The sequence below is a fragment of the Gorilla gorilla genome, chromosome 2 (genome assembly GCF_029281585.2).
Source record: "Gorilla gorilla gorilla isolate KB3781 chromosome 2, NHGRI_mGorGor1-v2.1_pri, whole genome shotgun sequence".
NCBI lineage: Eukaryota > Metazoa > Chordata > Mammalia > Primates > Hominidae > Gorilla > Gorilla gorilla.
The window spans coordinates 109,046,078-109,069,040 of NC_086017.1; the positions used below are offsets into that span (position 1 = coordinate 109,046,078).

A 22,963-nucleotide genomic window follows, 5' to 3' on the forward strand; every position below is an offset into this window, starting at 1 on the left:
TGGCGTAATGGGAAGAAAATGGTCTTAATCTTCCTAGAAAAAAAATGAAGCTACTAAGATTTTTTAAAGAATAAGTCATAATACAAAGTTACTGGAATGTGTTCTTGACAACCAGGGGCTTTAAATTCACATCACCAAAGTTCAAATAATGTTAAGATGATATGACATCACAGTGCCCAGTGAGTAGAGGGGAAAAGATGAACATGAGAAAGAGTTTGGATATTTTCTGCCTCAAAAAGTATTTGATTGTTAGCCTTCTTCACACTTCATACTCTTGAATATATGTTATTCATCGACCATTCCACTCTGTCAAAAGATGAAGATGTTTAGACGCCAAAATTCCTTTCACATTCTTACTGATACCACTGAGGCCCTTACTCTAACAACTATTCACATATTGTTTTGGAAACCTCTAGTTACTTATTTCCTCCATCCTCTAGCACTCACTTACTTCCCCAACATTGCTGTCAGATTGTTTTTTGCAAACAAAACTCTAATGAGTTATATCTCTTTTCAGTGCCTCTTGTTGGATTGTCATTGATACCTGATTATATGCATGTATGTTTCAGGTATCAATATCTATGCACATGTTTATTTTTTATGTGTATGTAGAGTCATGTAATATATATACATAGATACATATATAGTTAAAATATGAATGTAGTGGCACTAGAATTTAGTGGTTATTTGAGGAGATGGTGATGTATTTTGCAACATGAGACTGCATGTGGTTTGGGGCTTTTTGAAGGGGCAAGAGAGGAGATGAAGGTTCTTTTTTAATTATAAAGTTCTAGGGTACATGTGCACAACGTGCAGGTTTGTTACACATGTATACATGTGCCATGTTGGTGTGCTGCACCCATTAACTCGTCATTTACATCAGGTATATCTCCTAATGCTATCCCTCCCCCCTCCTCCCACCCCACAACAGGCCCCGGTGTGTGATATTCCCCTTCCTATGTCCAAGTGTTCTCATTGTTCAATTCCCACCTATGAGTGAGAACATGCGAGATGAAGGCTCTTATAAGGTGAATGCAGAAGGAATGCAAAAAGAAATATTATATTGGTTAAAGTGGAGCAGTAGCATTATTTCACTCCAGTGAAAAGTCCCTAGTTAGGGGTGAGTTGGCATTTTCTGGTTGTTTAAATTTAACTTTTGTTTTACCTTTTACACTGAATTGCATTTCTGTTTGCTTAGACAGGAACCCACTTTGCTGGAGCCACTTTATCCTAAGGAACTTTTACTTACTGATATTAACTATTTTTTCCCTTTTGGTCAGCCGCCCTCTCAGTTATGAATTATTGACAGAAACTCAAGCACACAGGCCGCTTTTTCTGGTTTGTCTCTGTCTCAGCATAGAACTCATAAGTTATAATTTCTAGTCTCTTAAGGCAGCTTCTTTTTCAGTTATTTTTATTTATTTATTTATTAAATATTTTATTTATTTTCTTTTTTTTGCCGTTCTAATCACAGTGAGAAAACCTGGCATACTTTGATGGCTATAAGACTACTGAGAAAATACAGCATACCAGGAAGATTACAGTGATGACTATCACAAGGAAAACAACAAGGTACTGGTATATACTCGATAGCCAAAGTGCCAGTGAACCAAACCAACAGAAATAAACCAAATAAAAAGAAAAGGTTAATGGTTATAACAATCTGTGAATTTAGTATTGAGCCCAGAGAGCAGTTAGTTGAGAAGATTTTTAGATTTAAGCTCAAAGCAACTTTAGATGATGAAATAAAATGGTAGTTGCAATCTAATGATTTTTCTGGTTAGTAATCTGAATGTCTCTGTTTATGTCAGGGATGTCCAATGTCTTAGCTTCCATGGGCCATATTGGAAGAAGAATAATTGTCTTGGGCCACACATAAAATACATTAACACTAATGATAGCTAAAAAATGATGAGCTAAAAAAATCACAAAAAAATTCATAATATTTTAAGAAAGTGTATTAATTTGTGTTGGGCCACATTCAAAGCCATCTTTGGCTGCACGCAGCCTGTGGGCCACATGTTGGACAAGCTTGGTTTGTGTCATTGGATGTTTTGGTGAACTTCCTTAGCAGCCCACACAGCAGCATGCATGAAGATTGTCCTCTGAAGTTTATATCAAGTTGCCCAGCCCTAGCTTGTAGGGCTTCAGGAATAGGGCAGTTTATAGGTAGATAATAAAACCTCAAAGACAATGGACAGAACAAGAACTTAATAATGGGTGCATTACAGTTATCTACTGAAACATAAATTTTCCCTCTATAGTTCACACCCATTTCTTTCAAATATAGTTATAGTAAGATTAATTTGTTTACAAAACAAGTCTACTCTCATTAAACTTCACCTGAGTATTTACATAAGTGCAGTAGGAATAGGATTGATCATCTCTTTTTAAGTTTACCTTGTTAGAACTTTTAATAAATAATCTTGGATTCAACTTTAAAAGCCTGTCCAGGCTATGAAGTCATACCAAGAACATACAATCAGTGTTTACCTGCAATATCCATAGAATTAGCTAAATTCTCCTCTACTCAAAATAGTTACTAAAAATATTTTTCAGTTTCCTGAGCCTTCCAGAAAGTGACCTTCCTCTCAAACAATAAGGCTGGAAAACTTGTGAGCAGATATCAGGTCGGTTTTTCTGAAGGTACTTGCTGCTATTTGATTGGATGGACCACTCCAAATCCCATGTTGAAATATGAATCTGAATGTTGGAGGTAGGACAGAATGGGACGTGTATGAGTCATGGGTATGGATCCCCCATGATAATGGGCGAGTTCTAACTTTCTTAGTTCCTATGATGGCTGATTGTTAAAAAGTGCCTGACACCTTTGCTTCCTCTCTTGCCTCCTCTCTTGTCATGTGATCGCTGCACATGCCAACTCCATTTCACCTGCCTCCATGACTGAAGCAGGCTGAAGCCCTCACCAGAAGCAGATGTTAGTGCAATGTTTCTTTTATAGCCTGCAGTATTTTAAGCCAAATAAGCTTCTTTTATATATGAATTACCTAGCTTCAAGTATTCCTTTAAGGCAACACTGAATGGACTAAGGCAAGGCATAATTAGCTTCATAAAGTCAATTCCTTAATAAAGACAGTTTCTTAAACTGTCTAGTCATATCTAATTCTATACACATTCTCCAATATGACATTCCAGTCAAAGTTGTGGTCATACAACCAATGTTTCCAAATGTGTTATCTTACAAGAAGAACAAATTCTTATTAAACTTTCACAAATACCTATATTGTCATCAAAAGTAGAATACTCAGTTTCTGAATTCTGGATAGATCAGCTAGAGAGAGATAGGTAAATGTTTTAATTCTGTTTACAAAGGGTATACTTGACCAAATTTCTGATAAAAATTCTTTAAATCTGGTACGATGTTGTGGTTCTAATGTTACCAGAAATCTTTACTTCTCAGAGCCTTTTCCATGTGCTTGTCAAGATTTTGATCATAGCTACTTACCTAAACATTCATGATACCATCAGCCTTATATATCAAAGGCACAGTGCTTAGAATTCACATTTAAATGTCATTATTTGCCAAAACAAACAAAAAGAGTGTTGATAGACACAGTTAGGACAAGATAGCCAAGATAACCACACTTACAAAGGTAAGGTTTGTAACAGAGACTGAATCAGTGCTTTCACCACTATTTAGTGATTTAGTCAAACTTCTCTTTGGGGACCAGAAAGAGAGACATCCTACAAATGGAGATTCCTTTAAATTTCTCTTATAATGGGATCTCAAAATATCTAACATAAAATAGGCTTTGTGCCAGAGAGGCAAAATATTTTGGGTATTAATTGGCCGGATTATCAAACCAGGTTTATTTTATAACTAGATTAATGGTTCAGGGTGAATCCCATTAATAAACAGGATAAGTACTTTCTATGCCTGAACTCAACATGGATTGACCGGAATGTTTTACAAATAGTACTTCTAATTTTGCCTTACAGAACTGGTTCTTCTTTCTGTGTTTACAAGACTGAATGACAGACCAGTGAATTATTGAGGAAATATTATGGGATGGGTTCTAGAAGATTATTTGTTATTTTCTCAGCTTTTGGTGTGTTTTCCTGGAAGATTGAAGGGTGGATCTTTTTTTTTTTTTTTTTTCTCTGAGACAGAGTCTCACTCTCGCTCAGGCTGGAGTGCAGTGGCCTGATCTCGGCTCACTGCAAGCTCCGCCTCCCAGGCTCACGCCATTCTCCTGCCTCAGCCTCCCAAGTAGCTGGGACTACAGGCGCCTGCCACCATGCCTGGCTAATTTTTTTGTATTTTTAGTAGAGACGGGGTTTCACTGTGTTAGCCAGGATGGTCTCGATCTCCTGACATCGTGATGCGCCTGCCTCGGCCTCCCAAAGTGCTGGGATTACAGGCGTCAGCCACCGCGCCTGGCCGAGGGGTGGATCTTTATTATCTATTTTAGTTACCTAACATTTGGCTTCAGCTGCAGGCTTCACCAGGTTCCAGTATCATTTGAATAAATTGGTGAAATTCAGAGAGTCCTGGATCATATGATCCAAGAAGGATTCTAAGTTCTACAGGAAATTTCTGGGGCTTTTATTTGGGACAGGGACATTTTTCATTATTGCTTGGAGCTCAGACATTGACCAAGGTGTAAAGGTGGTTAAAGAAGGCAGACCTGGTTGATCTGAGGAATTGACTTAATGGGGCATTTGTCTAGTTTCCTTTTATTGTCAGGGGTGAAAAGGTAATTGAGCAAAAGGCTTAGTACATTTGGAGTTAATGGGTAGAAGATAATAAAGAGAAATATAGATGAAACTGCTTTTGCAAAAATTTAGACAGAAAAATCTCACATGGGAAAATCATGACAGTGAATCTGACATAGGATAATTGGACAGTGCTTCTAATATCCAAGCTTGCTTTCTTCATTCATGGGTGTAGGCCAAACTAACTTTGAGAGCAATTTAAGTTTGACTTTGAAACAAAGAGCATAACAGTCCTTACTAAAAACAAACCCCCTCCTTCCTTGGGGACCAGACCACATTGGAAAAACTAACAAATTATCACAAGATTAGAAACTGTAGCTCAAGAGCTATGCAGCCAGAAGCCACAGGATTCCTAATCTGCCCAGTTACTCCTATGGATATCACGACTATTGTCAAATCCGAGTTTGGTGTTCAAGGTATATCTTTAGACACTGTATTCTGATGAACTAGCAGGCACCACTTTGATTTGTAGACCGGCTCGTCTGGACTCACCTCAAGAGGAGAGCTTTGACCCCCTATAACTTCATCCTTAAACCAACCAATCAGCATTTTCCATTTCCTTGCCCCTGCCAACAACTATCTTTAAAACGATCAAGTATCTTTAAAAACTAACAATTGTCTTTAAAAAACACTAGCCTCTGAATTTTTGGAGAGGCTGTTTGAGTAATAATAAAACTCTAGTCTCCCATTTAGCCAGCTCTATGACTATTAAACTCTTTCACTATTATAATTCCTCTGTCTTGATAATTGACTCTATGTGGGTAGAAGGCAAGAAGATCCCAGTTGGCGGTTATACAGAGAGAAGGAGTTGGAATTGTCAGTCAAAGACTTAACACCTGGCCTCTGGAAAAAAAAATATATATATATATACTAATGAATAGGATGATAGAATGGCAGTATTAAGGCATAGTGACAGCACCAGCTAAGAGGCAATACACTGCAAGATTGTCTTTATTTTACCTTTTTCTTCCTCCTGACCTTTTCCTAGTAAAACCCCTTATTTCTCATCAGATATAAGTTTCCCTGGAAGATATATGTCTGGAATTTGAAGTTCGGTTTGCATGAGGAGGACAATTTTACTTGGGGCTGGCTTCTGAAGGGAATCTAGATCTTTGGCCTTATTAAAACCAGGTTTTAACTAGCTGAGATCACACTATACTGATCACAGCATTCAGAGCATCCAATTTTATAAACTGAAGTTTGCATAAGATGTCAGAAGTGTCATGTGTTGTGGATAATGGTGGAATAAAGTGTAATTTCAATTGTTAATAGCAAGAATTGGCTTACAGTGACTTAATGTTTATGATTCTGAAGTCCATAGTACACTGTAGGATGATCTGCATTTCTTATACACATCTAAATCCACAATGCCCAGTTGCAGATCTTCACTTTCTCCTACAGGGAATCCTAAGGTGCTCTTAGGGATGCTCCAGTTCTCTACACCTTCCTGTCCCGGCACAGTGGAGATATACAATTGATGAACCCTTGTGTTGAACCCACATAGAGCCAAGTTTATATAAACATTTTATATGAGATTGGAAATGAAGCCTCCAAAATGAATCAGTGTACAAAGAATTGCTACCTGTGTTATTATCAGTTCTGTACTATTATATATTTTTCTCTACTTCAGAAAGCCAAACTCTTTCAAAGGATCTCCATAATTTCCTATGATATTGGTAAAAGAGAAATTATTTTATAATATCTGTTATTCTTCTTAAAGTTTAAAATGCAATGTAATTCATAATAATTTTAGATTTAATATACAGCATGCTAAAATTATGGACAAATTAAAAAAGAGTAAATAATCTTCATGTTTTATTATCATGACTAAAATCTAGATAAGCAAAATTCTTGATAAATGAGTTTTTATAATGATGACTTATTAGCTTGTTATCCCAACTATAATCACTTTTTATGATAAGTTCTGGTTAAGTAGAATTTTTTTTTTAGTCGGAGTTTCACTCTTGTTGCCTAGGCTGGGGTGCAATGGCGCAATCTCGGCTCACTGCAACCTCCACCTCCCAGGTTCAAGCAATTCTCCTGCCTCAGCCTCCTGAGTAGCTGGGATTACAGGTGCACACCACCACTCCTGGCTAATTTTTTGTATTTTTAGTAGAGATGGGGTTTCACCATGGCCAGGCTGGTCTTGAACTTCTGACCTCAGGTGATCCACACACCTTGGCCTCCCAGAGTGCTGGTATTACAGGCGTGAGCCACCATCCCTGGCCTAAGTAGAATGTGATATGGTTTAAAACTCAGTTTAAACTTTCCTTTCATTATGGTTCTTATATAAAAAAGCTTTCTGATGATTCTGATATAAATGTACATTCTGTGTAATCACACATTCTGATTAAAATTTTAAGATCTGTCAATTAAACATTAACTTCTCTATAACTTCTGGCAATAATTTAAATATCTTTTATATAGATACATATATACAGCAGTATGTAGAGATACATACATTTTTATTCAGCATTTTATATATGAATAGTAATACATATATATATATATATATATATACATATCAGAAAACATACTTTCCCCAACTTATTCAGCACTTACAAATTTAAAAGTATTCCAGTAAAAACTTTTGAGAATTTTTCATTATTTTGTGATTTGGGATCGCGTGGAAGAAAATGTTTTCCATATAAAAATTTACTTAAAATTAGAATTGCTGCCATTTGTTTTTTATATTTTCTGTATCAGGCTTCAGTCTTTGGCTGATTTCTTTCTGCAAAAAAAAACAAAAACAAAAACAAAAAGCTGGTGGAGAATAAAGTGCTCTCAAAACCAGCAAAGTTTCTTGGGAAATTTAGTTTTAATTACTTTAATAAAAAGGAAGATCAAAATTTAAATATGAACTAAACATTCAGTTTCAATATTTTCATGAAGAGTGGGAAATTTGTGAGTAAAATTTCAAGTCCAAGACTATCATACACAAATTCCACAGGAAAAATAAACTTCTAATTTTTTATAAAAGACTCTCAGAGTTCAAGGTGGTATTGATGAACATTAGGGTCAATGCACACATCCAAAGGAAACTTCTGAGTCTTTGCCTCTATTTTTGCCTTAATGAATCTCTGATACTTCCTCTCTTTCTATTTTGTGGCTTGTCTTTTTTGCGCTTACCCGTCTATGACTTCATGATTCTCTACCTATCTTTCCTTCCTCCTTCCTGTTTTATTTGACCCACACAAATCTCCGTTTCTGCTTTTCCTGTCCCTTTTCTCCTTTCAACATCTTCCTCTTCTTTCCTCTCAATCTGTCTATCTTTTCTCTTGAGAACTTTTCAATATTCTACAGGAGAAAAAATATTAAATTAGTCTATGAGCAGCAGACAAATGCTAAGTGTTCACATTTCTTTGAGTACTCTATCTCATTCCCACACTATTGTGCTATTTGTTTCCCATTCACTTCTTATTTGATGATGTTTATTCTATTACTTAAGGAAAATTGCTCTCACTAAAGCCATTAAAAATTGCCTAATTTCTACACGCAGTGATTTCCTTTAAGCCAGCATAGTACTTGTACAAAACCAGACACATAGACCAATGGAAAAGAGTAGAAAACTCAGAAAGATAGTCACACACTTACAACCATCTGACCTTCAAGTTCAAGGTAAACATGCAGTGGTTAAAGGATTCTGTAGTCAATAAATGGTGATAGGATAACTGGCTAGCCTGAAGCAGAAGAACAAAACTGAGCCCTTACCTTTCAACATATACAAAAACTTACTCAAGGTGGATTAAGTTTTTAAACGTAAGACCTCATACTATAAATATCCTAGAAGAAACCCTAGGAAATACCCCTCTTAATGTTGGCCTTGGTAAAGCATTTTTGGTTAAGTCCACAAAATCAATTGCACAAAAATTGACAAGTGGGACCTAATTAAAGAACTTTTGCACAACAAAAGAAACTATCAATAGGGAATAAAAACAACCTACATAAAGGGAGAAAATATTTGCAAACTGTGTATCCAACAAAGGTCTAATATCTACAATCTATAAGGAACTTAAATCAATGAGAATAAATAAATAAATACCCCCATTAAGAAATGAGCAAATATGACAGACACTTCTTAAAAGAAGACATACAAGTGGTCAAAAAACATATGAAAAAATGCTCATTATCGCTACTCATCAGAGAAAATGCAAATCAGAACCACAATGAGATACCATCTCACACCAGTCAAAAAAAAAAGTAAAAAAAAAAAAAAAAGACAGATGTTGGAGAGGCTGCAGAGAAAGGGAACACATATATACTGTTGGTGGGAACGTAAATTACTTCAGCCACTGTGGAAAGCAGTCAGTAAATTTTTCAAAGAACTTGAAACAGAGCTACCATTTGACCCAGCGATACTATTACTAGCAATCCTATTACTATATCCAAAGAAAATTAGGTCATTATACCATCATTTTTTTTCTTGCTATACTTCTCTTTTCTCAGTATACTCTCTAATAGATAAATAATTCAAACTATGCCCTCATCTACTCTAATGACACCCAAATTATTTTTTTATTTCTATTGCTCTAGTAATATTATATTACTAATACTAACCAGCTCATCTCGATGTTCAAGGCATGTTCACGCTGCACACATGTCAATGCATCTGAATTCTCAGTGTCTATTTTGGATGACTATCTACTCACAAAGTGACTCCTTTTTCCCGCAGTGAATACTACTTTCCCATCAAGTATGGGGCTAAATATTTGCATCCTAGTGTTGCTACATTCTGAATGCCTTACAATATCCTAGTGATGCTACATTCCGAACACCTTAAATCTCTTTCTTCATCCTCCTCATTATTTCCAGCATTATGTTACACAAGTAGACGGGAATATAATTTAATTTTGTGTAATGTCAGTAACTATGTATGCATATTATACTGCTTAGTGCACCCTTCTGAAGAGTTTTCAGTGACTTCTGTGTTATTTATTGATATGGTTTGGCTCTGTGTTTCTGTGTTCTCCCCCAAATCTGATGTCAAATTGTAATCTTCATATGTCAGGGAAGGGACCTGATGGGAGGTGATTGCATGGGAGCGGATTTCCCCCTTAGTGTTCTTGTGAGTGAGTTCTCACGAGACCTAGCGGTTTCAAAGTGTGTGGCACTTCTCTCTTTGCTCACTCTCTCTCTCTGCTCACTCTCCCTCCTTCTCTGCCATGGTAAGACGTGCTTGCTTCCCGTTCACTTTCTGCCATGATTGTAAGTTTCCTGGGGCCTCCTAGCCATGCTTCCTGTGCAGCCTATGGAACTGTGAGTCAAATAAATCTCTTTTCTTCATAAAGTACCCAGTCTCAGGTAGTTTTTTATAGCAGTGTGAGAATGAACTAATACAGAAAATTAGTACCAAAAGAGTGGGGCACTGCTATAAAGATACCAGAAAATGAGGAAGCAACTTTGGAACTGGGTAACAGGCAGAGGTTGGAACAGTTTGGAGGACTCAGAAGAAGACAGTAAGATGAAGGAAAGTTTGGTACTTCCTAGAGACTTGTCGAATGGTTTTGACCAAAATGCTGATAGTGATTTGGACAATGAAATCCAGGCTGAGATAGTCAGATGGAGATGAGAAACTTATTAGGAACTGGAATAAAGGTCACTCGTGCTATGCGTTAGCAAAGTGAGTGGTGGCATTTTCCCCTTGTCCTAGAGATCTGTGGAACTTTGAACTTGAGAGAGATGATTTAGGGTATCTGGGAGAAGAAATTTCTAAGCAACAAAGCATTAAAGATGTTTTGTTACCTGACTGTTTCTAAAAATGTATGATTGTATGTGTGAACAAAGAGATTTTCTGAAACTGGAACTTATCTTTAAAAGGGAAGCAGAGCATAAAAGTTTGGAAAATGTGTAGCCTGGCCATGTGGCAGAAAAGAAAAACCCATTTTCTGGGGAGAAATTTAAACCTGCTGCAGAAATCTGCATGAGTAACAAGGATCCAAATATTAATAGCCAAGACAGTACAGAAAATGTCGGCAGGGCATTTCTGTGATCTTCATGGCAGCTCCTCCCATCACAGGCCAAGAAGCCTAAGAGGGAAAAACGGTTTCATGGGCTGGGCCCAGGGCCCCGCTGTTCTTTGCAGCCTTGGGACATGGCACCCTGCATCCTATCTACTCCAGCTCCAGTTGTAGCTAAAAGGGGTCAAGGTATAGCTTGAGTCGTTGCTTCAGAGGGTACAAGCCCCAAGCCTTGATGGCTTCCCTGTGGCCTGTGCGTGTGCAGAAGGAAAGAATTTGGGAACCACTGCCTAGATTTCAGAGGATGCATGGAAACACCTGGATGTTCAGGAAGAAGTCTGCTGTAGGGACAGAGCCCTCATGGAGAACCTCTACTAGGGCTGTGCAAAGGGGAAATGTGAGGTTGGAGCCCTCACACAGAGTCCCCACTGGGGCACTGCCTAGTGGAACTGTGAGAAGAGGGCCACTGTCCTCCAGATGCCAGAATGGTAGATCCACTGACAGCTTGCACTGTGTGCCTGGAAAAACCACAGGCACTAAATGCCAGGCCATTTTGATTTGCATTTCTGTGATGATCGGGGATGTTGACCACCTTTTCATATGCCTGCTTACCATTTGTATGTCTTCTTTTGAGAAATGTCTATTCAAATCTTTTACCCTTAATTTGATCAGATTATTAGATTATTTCCTATAAAGCGGTTTGAGTTCCTTATATATTCTGGTTATTAATCCATTGTCAGGTGGGTAGTTTACAACTATTTTCTCCCATTCTGTGGGTTGTCTCTTCATTTTGTTGATTGTATCCTTTTTTGTGCAGAAGCTTTTTAACTTGATGTAATCCCATTTGTCCATGTCTTCTTTGATTGTCTATTCTTGTAGGGTATTGCTCAAGAAATCTTTGCCCAGAAGTCCTGGAGATTTCCCTCAGTGTTTTCCTGTAGAAGTTTCATAGTTTGAGGTATTAGATTAAAGCTTTTTATTCATTTTGATTTTACTTTTGGATATGGTGAGAGATAGGGGTCTAGTTTTATTCTTTTGCATATGGATATCTAGTTTTCTCAGCACCATTTATTGATTAGACTGTCTTTCCCCAATGTATGTTCTTGGAAGCTTTGTTAAAAATGACTTCACTGTAGATGCGTGGATTTGCTTCTGGTTCTTTATTCTGTTCCATTGGTCTGTGTGTCTCTTTTTATGTCAGAAAAATTCTTGGGCACCTCCCACTGCAGTCCTTGTCTTTATTTTTCATTGGCTCATCCATTGACCTCTGTCTAACAAGATTTCTCATCAGATTTTAGCATAAAATGGGAGAACTAGGTGTATGTCTAAAATTTGAGCTGCAGTTTTCATGGGAAAGACAACTGTATTTGGGTTTCTCTCCTAAAGGGAATCAGAAAATGTGGCCTTATTAAAACTATGTTTTGATTACCTTAGACAAGCTTATACTAATCAAAGCACTAAGAGTAAATTTCACATTTAACTAAAGTTTATACAAACATGACAGAAGTATCATCTGTGGTGGTAAATGGTATATAAAATATTATTTCATTTGTTAAAACTAGAAGTGTTTACATGAAATAGTGTTTATGATTCCAGAAGTTAAATGCTATTGGGGACAATCTGGACTTCTCATATATGTCCAAATCCACAATACATACAAGAACAGCTTCAGTTTGTTCCCCAGGGAATCCCTTGGTACTCTTATGAGAATTTCAGTTTTCCATTCAATCGTCTTCTGGCAAAAGTACAGAGTTGTACAATTGAATGACTCTTCTGTTTAATCCAAATTTATATAAACAGCAGTTTCCTGAGCTTGGGGAAAGAAGCCTCCAAAAAGAATGAATAGGCAACGAATTGCTACCTGTGTTATCGGCATTCCCATGCAATTGTATTTTTTCTGTTTTAGAAAGCCTAATGGTTTTAGAGGCTCTCTTAAATTTGTTTCAAAATATGGGTAAGAAAAAATATCTATAATTTTCATTACACTTTGTAGAAATGTTGAAAATGCTATTTAACTTACCATAATTTTAGATTGGGTATACAAACTGTCAAAATAGCCAGGTTGAAATTAGATAACTATTACTGGCTTATCTCTATATTTTAGTTTCATGACTATGATATGGATAGAATAAATAGTTATAAGACAACATTGTTCCTTTAATGATATTTTATTTTGTTGTTAAGCTTATTATGACTTTATTTGACAACTTGTGGCAAACTAGGACATTAAACAATTGAAATTGGTTTTGATTATAATGATTCTAAGAATTATTCAGATTATTCTGATAGAAATACTCATTATTTATAATTAATCACATTCTTAGACTAAAACTCTTAAGGTCAGTCACTTAAAAATTAACTCTTGTATCCTTATCCCCACTTCTGGATATAATCTGACAACTCTAACTGTCAAATGAAGGATGCATTCAGTGGATTCATTGTATTGCTGCCATGGCTGAGTTTACAACTAAAATCCACTTTTGATCCTGTCTTTTTTTTCTTCTTTTATCCATATTATAAATGTAGGATCAGTGTGTTTCATTGCCATCCTAGATAGTTATTTCTTCACTCTAGAGGCAAGAAGAATGGGAAAATGAGTTTCTATTTCTTTTGGCTTCTATAGCAGTAGGTAACCTCTGAGCCCCCAAGACATGAGTGTCAAAAAAGAGGATTAGATCTTGGCCATCTTATAAAGAACGTATAGTCACTTTGTACATCATTCCTAATGATGCTTTCAAATACTACAATGATTCCAAGTAATTATTTCCATTAAGTTCGAATAGGCCCATATTACTGATTGAATCTCACCTAGTTGTTCAGATGTGATGCTCACTCCAAAAACTTGTCAGCAATTCGAGTTTTCATCCCCAATGTTTAATGTCCACCTACCTGGTCACCAAGTGACTTCTCTCTCTTTCACTGATGATGTATTTCATACCAAATATGTCACAGTAACTAGAGACTCTACATTCTGAATTCTTTTGAATCTATTCATTTGTCTTACCATCTCTTCCAATATCATATCACACAGGGACTAGACACTACACATGCATATCAATCACCTTGAGGGTATTTTTGAAATACAGATTCGTAGACCTCATTCTTGAAATAATTCCTACATTAAAACCTCACAATCTGTATTTTTCATGAAAAAACTCTCCCAGATGATTATCATGTGTAATCTAATTTGGGATCCCCTTGACCTTAGTATCAAGTTTCTAATTAGGATTCCTGAATCAGTTTCTCCTTCCTGCAGCACACTTTTTACACCATCAAGAACTAAATTTTTAAAATATGCTATGATGGGCTGGGCACAGTGGCTCACGCCTGTAATCCCAGCACTTTGGGAGGCGCTGAGATCATGTCATTGCACTCCAGCCTGGGCAACAAGAACAAAGCTCTGTCTCAAAAAAAAAAAAAAAAAAATATATATATATATATATATATATATATATATATATATATATATGCCATTTCCCATTTTAAAATATTTGGTGCATGTTTATCGTGTGAAGAATAAAGTTTGAGATTCTTCACATTACATTCATTCCATTTTTAACACAGGCCTTTCAAATATCTTTTTTCCTTCACCCTACATCCATGTCCCAGACAGAAGGTTTTTCTATTACATTCAGTAGAGTCCACAAAAAATTATTACATTTAGATAATGCATTTTTTTAAATCTCAACCTGTTAATTCCTACACAATTTTCAAACCAAAATGTATTATTTTTCCATGTATTTAAATGCTCAAATATAGGGCGCATCAATTAGAGTACTGATTAAAAAATTAAGAGGGCTCTGATAATTACATAGTTTATTTCAACACTTCTTCCCCAGTTTCAACTCACAACTCCATTCCAAGTGTTCCTTTACATTTATTTCATTTTTCAGAGGACATGCAGTGAGGACATGGAGGAGGAAAATACAACATTGCTGACAGAGTTTGTTCTCACAGGATTTTTATATCAACCACAGTGGAAAATACCCCTGTTCCTGGCATTCTTGGTAATATATCTCATCACCATCATGGGGAATCTTGGTCTAATTGTTCTCATCTGGAAAGACCCTCACCTTCATATCCCAATGTACTTATTCCTTGGGAGTTTGGCCTTTGTGGATGCTTGGTTATCATCCACAGTGACTCCAAAGATGCTGATCAACTTTTTAGCTAAGAGTAAGATGATATCTCTCTCTGAATGCAAGATACAATTTTTTTCCTTTGTAATCACTGTAACCACAGAATGTTTTCTCTTGGCATCAATGGCATATGATCGCTATGTAGCCATTTGCAAACCTTTACTTTATCCAGTCATTATGACCAACGGACTATGCATCCAGCTATTAGTCTTGTCATTTATAGGTGGCCTTCTTCATGCTTTAATCCATGAAATTTTTTTATTCAGATTAACCTTCTGTAATTCCAACATAATACAACACTTTTACTGTGACATTATCCCATTGTTAAAGATTTCCTGTACTGATTCTTCTATTAACTTTCTAATGGTTTTTATTTTCGCAGGTTCAATTCAAGTTTTTACCATTGGAACTATTCTTATATCTTATACACTTGTCTTCCTTATAATCTTAAAAAATAAGTCTGTCAAAGGGATACAAAAAGCTGTCTCCACCTGTGGAGTTCATCTCTTATCTGTATCTTTATACTATGGGCCCCTTGTCTTCATGTATGTGGGCTCTGCATCTCTGCAAGCAGATGACCAAGATGTGATGGAGTCTCTATTTTACACTGTCATAGTTCCTTTATTAAATCCCATGATCTACAGCCTGAGAAACAAACAAGTAATAGATTCATTCACAAAAATGTTCAAAAGAAATGTTTAGATCTCATACAATCTCTGTTCTCTGTTTACTAAAATTTTCCCAAGATTGTTCAAGTTAAAGGTATCTGTGTTTTGCTAGCATTTGAAGATTTTGCAAAGTCCTAGCACTTTAAGGACCTAAGGTGTTAGTATCTAGTAAACTAATAAATACACTCCTAATGTTATTCAATGGCATTTAAAAATTTTTAGTCATGTTCATATCATAAGCAAATAATGTCAGCAGAAAGCAAATAAAAATATTTTACAGTGTTGTATGTTATTCAATGTGGCTTTATAAATGCATTAAATGCTAAGATAGTCTATGTCATCTGATAAGGACTTGAGTATGATGATTTTGATACTAATACAACTATATTACCTGAGACACTCAACACATTTAACTCTGTTGTGAAAGTAGATTTGTGTTTTGGTGAACAGAGGTAAATCCCAAGAATTCTGCTAGCCATCAAGGGATCTTTTATTCCACTTCATTGGGAAAGAGTGAATTCTACTTCTTGTAGAAAATCAACTCACATATCAGGTAAAGAAATAAACAAAAATGGAAATGCAATGAGGAGAAAAACTGAGAAGGGAGTTAACAGTGAAGATCTTGCCGAAGCCTAAAAGGGTACTCTTTATGTAGTGTGCTTGCAAAAGTAAGAAGAGGTAAGTTGCCTCTAACTTTCTACAGTGGTTTCTAATGCCTTTTCCAGCTGTGGCTGTATGTATTTAGATAATCTGAAAAGCTCCCTTAATTCAGAAAATTAAAAGATGAACTAGAAGAACTAAGTTGAAGTAGGCATTGAGAAGAAAAGTGGCATAATAAGAACAAAATGGCCTTAATCTTCCCAGAAAAAAAAAATGAAGCTATGAGATTTTTAATATTCGGTGATGTTGCAAGATTATTGGAATGATTTTTTGACAACCAGAGACTTTAAATTCTTATTACCAAAGTTCAAATAATGATCAGATGATCTGACATCATAGTGCCTAGTGAGTGGAGGGAAAAAACATGAAAATGAGGAAGTTTGAACATTTCTGCCTCAAAAAGTCCTTGCTTGTTAGCCTTCTTCAAACCTCATACTCTTGAAGTGCATGAGTCATCCATCTAGCAGTCCACTCTGCCCTTCATCTTTCATCACTGAAATTTTGTTTACATTCTCACTGATACCATGAGGCCTTTACCTAAAAACTACTCATGTATTGTTTTGCAAATCTCTGGTTACTTATTTTCTCCATTCTTCTAGTACTCATTCATTCCCTTAACATTGCCATCAGATCGGTTTTTTGCTAACATAACTCTAATAATTTATGTAGCTCTTCAGTTTCTTTTGTTGGACTGTCATTGCTACCAAATTATATGCATATATGGTTTAGGTATCTATATCTGTGTGTGTGTAAATATACATTTTTTTATGTGTATGTATAGTCATCTAATATATGTATATATACACATGTATAAAGTAGTGGCATTAAAATTCAGAGTTTATTTGAGGAAACTGATTTATTTGGTACCACCAGACTGCAGGTGCTTTGGTGCTTTCCTGAAGAGGAAAGAAAAGAAGCTGTTATAGGGTAAATGAGAAAGTAAGGCAAAAAGAAATATTTTATTGGCTAAAGTGAAGCAGTGGCATGATTTGGATCATGTGGAAATTTAATAGTTAGAGGTGAGTTGGTGGTTGTTAAGTTAATTTTTGTTTTACCATTTACACTGAGTTGGATTTCTGTTTGCTTAGGCAGGAACCCACTTTGCTGCACCCACCTCAGCCCAATATCCTTTTATTTAACTATTTTAGCTATTTTTTCCCTTTTGGTTAGGCTCCCAGTTATGGGATATTGACTAAAACTTAGGCACATGGGCCACTTTCTGTGACGAGCACAGCTGGTTTAGCTTTGTGTCAACATGGAACTCATGTCATAATGTCCAGTCTCTTGCAGAAGTGTTTCTTTTACTATTTTTTCTTTGTTGTTGTCATTCTAATCACAGTGAGGAAACCTGGTGTACTGTGATGGCTATGAACTCACATTTAAGACTCTTGAGAGACTACAGCACACCAGGAAGATTACAATGATAATAGTCACAATGATAGTCCCAAGAGAATGGGGGTATACTCCATAGCCAAAGTGTGCACGAACCAACTGAAATAAACCCAATAAAAACAAAAGATCAATGGTTATAACAATCTATAAACTTAGTATCTGAGCCCTGAGGGCAGTTATTTGAGAAGACTTTTAAATTTAAGCTCAAAGCATCTTTAGGTGATGAAATAAAGTGGCAGTTGCAATATGATAATTTTTCTAGTTTGCAGTCTGAATGTTTCTGTTTACGTCATTGGTCAACTACCTGAGCAGCCAAGTCAGCTACATTCATAAAGATTGTCCTCTATAGTTTACATCCAGTTGCCCAGCCCTAGCTTGTAGGGCTTCAGGAATAGGGCAATTTATAGGTAGATAATAAAACCTCAAAGACAATGGACAGAACAAGAATTTAACAGTGGGCGCACTATACTTTTCTATTGAAACATTATTTTTTCCTCTACAGTTCCCTTCATTTCTACCAAACATAATTATAGAAAGACTAATTTCTTTACAAAATAAGTCTACTCTCATTAAACTTCAACTGAGTATTTACATAAGTGCAGTAAAAATAGTGACTGATCATCTCTTTTTAATTTGGCCAAGTTAGGACCTTTAATAAATAATCTCATATTAGACTTTAATATTCTCTCCAGGCTATGATGTCATGCAAGGACATAGCATCTGTTTTGACCTGCAACATCCATAGATTTAGGTAAATTCCCTTATACTCAAAAGAGGTCCTAAAAAGTTTTTTCAGTTTCCTGGGCCTTCTAGAAAGTGACCTTCCTCTCAGTCAGTAAGGTTGGAAAGGTGTGAGCAGATATCAGGCCAGTTTCTCTTGAGAAACTTTCTGTAGTTTGATTTGAGGGACCCATTCAAATCTCATGTTGAAATCTGAATCAAATGTTGGAGGTGAAACAGAATAGAGGTGTATGGGTCAAGAGCTAGAATTCCTAATGAATGGTAATGCCATTCTCATGATAATTGATGAGTTCTCACATTCTTTGTTCCCTTGATTGCTTTAATTGGACAATACTTCTCAATTTCACATATTATATAAGCCTCATTAGCTTAACATCTCTCTTTTTGTAACAGATAATGAAAATTCTCTTTCGACATTCTAGAGGCTCATCTGGGAAATCTCAAAGTTAATTGAGGTCAAAAAAGATTTAATTTACAGTTTTATTTTGGGAAGTTTGTTAAAACTATCAAATGATTTAAATAATTGGTTAAGTATAGGCACTGGTGACTGAAAGAATACTAAAATGACAAAAGATTTCAAAGTAAATAGAAAAAGTGATGTTATTGAAAAAAAAGTTAGATCTTTTAATATTGAGAAAACTCAGTTTTCTTAAGGAATCAAATACCAGCTAAAGACAATATGGATCGCGAAACGTCATCTTGACAAAACATACATTCTTTTCATTTCACAGGCCATGTACTTAAAGGGTCATGAGAAAACTTAACCAGTGTCTAATAAGAGCAGACCAACACATTGTTAAAACCTTGCCATTTTAATTAAGAAGACCAAATTATAGTTTTTATTAGTTTAATTTTAATATTAAGACTTATTTGAAACACTCATAATAACTTGAATTCCGGTAACTTAACTGCAAAAGATTCTCTTTCTCTTCCAACTCTCTGTATCCATTTGGTTTTTGTCCTTCATCATCTATCCTGAAACAACTTTTAGGTACCATCCAAACTAGACAAAATTACTCCACTTTTCTTTTTTTCTTAAATATATGTCCTCATACCTGGTGGTTTTCTTATCAATAACATTTTTCACTTTACTTGGATACTTTGCATACAGAGTTATTTTTCTTATGCTGTTTAGAAGTTTTAATTACCACACATTAACTAGAACTCTCAATTCTCAGCAGCTTTATTTTCTTGGATATAAGTGATTGCCTAGTACATATCACATCCAAAATCTGTAGATGTGGAAACCTATGAATACACCATTTTATAATTTGTAGAAGCATATGTTTCTTCACAGCACAATTTCTCACTGTAGCAATGAAATATGTTTGCTAGTGACCTCAAATATTTTTATTTCCTATGTAATAGGAAGCCCAAAGCAGATAAGCCTATTTTCAGAAATTAATGTTTTAACATTTTGTCTTATTTGGAAATCAGCCAGGTATTCAATGAATGTTGATCATTTAATTTAGCTTTGTGAACCTCTAAGGGTATAAATTACCATAGAGATTTGGGAGGATATTTTTATGCAGGCACATTATAAAACATAATTTAAAAACAATTATAAATAGTTTATAAATAAATTATAAAACAAAGTTTAAATCTTTATAAATTTTGTTGTACTTACATCCTTTTACTTAAATTTTTATTTTTATTTTTATTTTTATATGTTTTATATATTTTATATATTTATACACCTAAAAAATCACTAACATTTCTATACACCAAAAACAGTCAAGCCAAGAGCCAAATCAGGAATGCAATCCCATTCACAATTGCCGCAAAAAGAATAAAATACCTAAGAATACAGCTAACCAGGGAGGTGAAAGTGTAAGTTCCTCTGAGCTGGCCGCACCATGATCAAGCCATCATGACATTCCCCCACCCTTGTGATAATATACTTTGTGATATTCCCCATCTTTATGAATGTACTTTGTAACTAACATTCCTCCCTGCCCTTGTGACAATACACCCTCCCCCATCCTTGTGAACGTACTTTGTAACTCCCCCCCCCCCCCCCCCCCCCCCGACCCTGGTGACAATACATCCTCTCCCCACGTGAATGTACTTTGTATCACCCTCCCCGCCCTTGAGAATGTATTTTGTAACATCCATCCACTGCCAGCAAAAAATTGCTCCTGACTCCACTGCCTATCACAAACCTATAAGAACCAACGATAATCCCACCACCCTTGGCTGACTCCTTTCTCAGACTCAGCCCACTTGCACCCAAGTGAATAAACAGCCTTGTTGCTCACACTAAGCCTGCTCAGGTGGTCCCTTGTACAGACACGCGTAACATTTGGTGTCGAAGACCCGTGACAGGGGAACTCCTACGGGAGAGCAGTCCCCTGTCCTCGTGCTCCCACGGTGAGGAGATCCACCTGTGACCTCGGGTCATGAGACCAGCCAGCCCAAGGACCATCTCACCAATTTCAAATCAGTAAGTGGGTTTTCGCAATTGGGTAAGTGGTTTTTTGCTCTCTACCTAACCTCTCTTGCCTCCCTTAAATCTCTCTCCTTTCAATTTCAGTTTCTCTCCCTTCCTGGTAGAGACAAAAGGAGACACATTTTATCCGTGCATTCAAAAACTCCGACGTCGGTCACGGACATGGGAAGACAGTCTTCCCTTGGTGTCTGATCACCGCGGTGACGCCTGCCGTGGTCATTCACCCACCTTCCCTTGGTGGCAGGTCAATCGCACGGACACCTGCTTTGGCTGCTCACCCACATTACAGCCCAGGACTCAGTCAGGGGTGCCTACTGGAAGCCTGGTAGCTTCCCACCTCCATTTCTCCATGTCTCTACCTTCCTCTTTAAACTTACCTTCTCCTCTATGGGCAACTTTCCACCATCCATTCCTCCCTCTTCCACCTTAGCCTGTGTTCTTAAAAACCTAAAACCCCTTCAACTAACACCTGACTTAAAACCTAAATGTCTTATTTTCTTCTGTAATACTGCTTGACCCCAATACAAACTCGACAATAGCTCCAAGTGGCCACAGAATGGCACTTTCAATTTGTCTATCCTACAAGACCTAGATAATTTTTGTCGACAACTGGGCAAATGATCTGAGGTACCTTATGTCCAGGCATTTTTTACACTTCATTCCCTCCCTAGTCTCTGCTCCCAGTGCGACTCCTCCCAGATTTTCCTTCTTTCTTTCCCGTTCGCTCCTTCGGTCTCCACCCCAAGCTCAGAGTCCTCTGAATCCTCCTTTTCTACTGACCCCTCTGACCTCTCTCTTCCTCCCCTGGCCGCTCCTTCACAGGCTGAATCAGGTGCCAATTCTTCCGCAGCCTCCACTCCACCATCCTATAACCCTTCTATTACCTCCCCTCCTCACACCGAGTCTGGCTTACAGTTTCATTCCACAACTAGCTCCCCGCAACCTGCCCAACAATTTCCTCTTAGAGAGGTGACTGGAGCTGAAGGCATAGTCAGGGCATATGTGCCTTTTTCTCTGTCAGACCTTTCCCATATCAGCCAGCGTTTAGGCTCTTTCTCATCAGACCCCACTAAGTATATATAGGAATTCCAATATCTAACTCAGTCCTACAGTTTAACCTGGAGTGACTTAAATGTCATCCTGACCTCTACCCTCTCCCCGTATGAACGAGAAAGAGTTCATTTTCTAGCCCAGTCCTACTCAGACACCTGCTGGCTTCATGAGCCAGGCCTCCAAGAGGGCACCAGGGCAGTTCCCCGAGAGGATCTCCATTGGCAATACCAGACGGACTCCCCAGGTATAGGTAGGCTAGATTACATGGTCTCCTGCCTAGTTGAGGGGCTCAGAAAGGCAGCATAGAAAGCAGTTAATTATGACAAGCTGAAGGAAATTACCCCAGGTAAAGATGAAAACCCAGCCCAATTCATGGCCACTTAGCAGCTACCCTTAGACGTTTTACAGCCCTAGACCCAGAGGGGCCAGAAGGCCACCTTATCCTTAATATGCATTTTATCACCCAATTCTCTCCTGACATTAGAAAAAAACTCCAAAAGTTGGATTCCGGCCCTCAAACCTTACAACAGGATTTAATCAACTTTGCCTTCAAGGTGTTCAATAACAGAGAAGAAGCCACCAAGCGGCAACATATCTTTGAGTTACAGCTACTTGCCTCCACTGTAAGACAACCCACAATCACGTCTCCAGCATACAAAACCTTCAGAACATCTAAGCCACAGCTGCTGGGGGTTCCTTCAAAACCTCCTCATGGACCTTGCTTCAAATGCCAAAATCCTGGCCACTGGGCCTCAGAATGCCCGCAGCCCGGGATTCCTCCTAAGCCATGCCCTGTCTGTGCGGGGCCCACTGGAAGTTGGACTGTCTGACTCACATTTCCGCTGCTTCTAAAGCTCCTGGAGCTCAAACCCAACTTTCCTTGGCTGACTCCTTGCCAGATCTCCTCAGCTTAGTAGCTGAAGACTGACACTGCCCAATAACTTTGGAAGCCCCCTGGACCATCACGGACACCAAGCTTCGGGTAACTCTTATAGTGGAGGGTAAGTCCATCCCCTGTTTAATCGATATGGGGGCTACCCACTCCACATTACCTTCTTTTCAAAGGCCTGTTTTCCTTGCCCCCGTTAACTGTTGTGGGTATTGATGGCCAGACTTCTAGACCCTTTAAAACTCCCCAACTCTGGTGCCAACTTGGACAACATTCTT

The 22,963-nt window shown here is 37.3% G+C and overlaps 1 protein-coding gene across 2 annotated transcripts in view; it reads left to right on the forward strand.

The window, feature by feature from the left end:
* Positions 1-9,598: 9,598 nt before the first annotated feature.
* LOC109026182 (olfactory receptor 5H14-like) overlaps positions 9,599-22,963 on the forward strand; it is a 229,512-nt gene continuing 216,147 nt past the window's right edge. Inside the window, exons 1-2 of one of the 2 annotated variants that reach the window (XM_055381740.2) lie at positions 9,599-9,993; positions 14,588-19,801. In XM_055381740.2, the coding sequence (XP_055237715.1) occupies positions 9,937-9,993; positions 14,588-15,535 (1,005 nt within the window). In that variant the 5' untranslated portion in view covers positions 9,599-9,936 and the 3' untranslated portion in view covers positions 15,536-19,801. Of the gene's footprint in view, positions 9,994-14,587; positions 19,802-22,963 lie in introns of those variants that run through there. The other variant, XM_063703947.1, reaches the window with a different exon arrangement.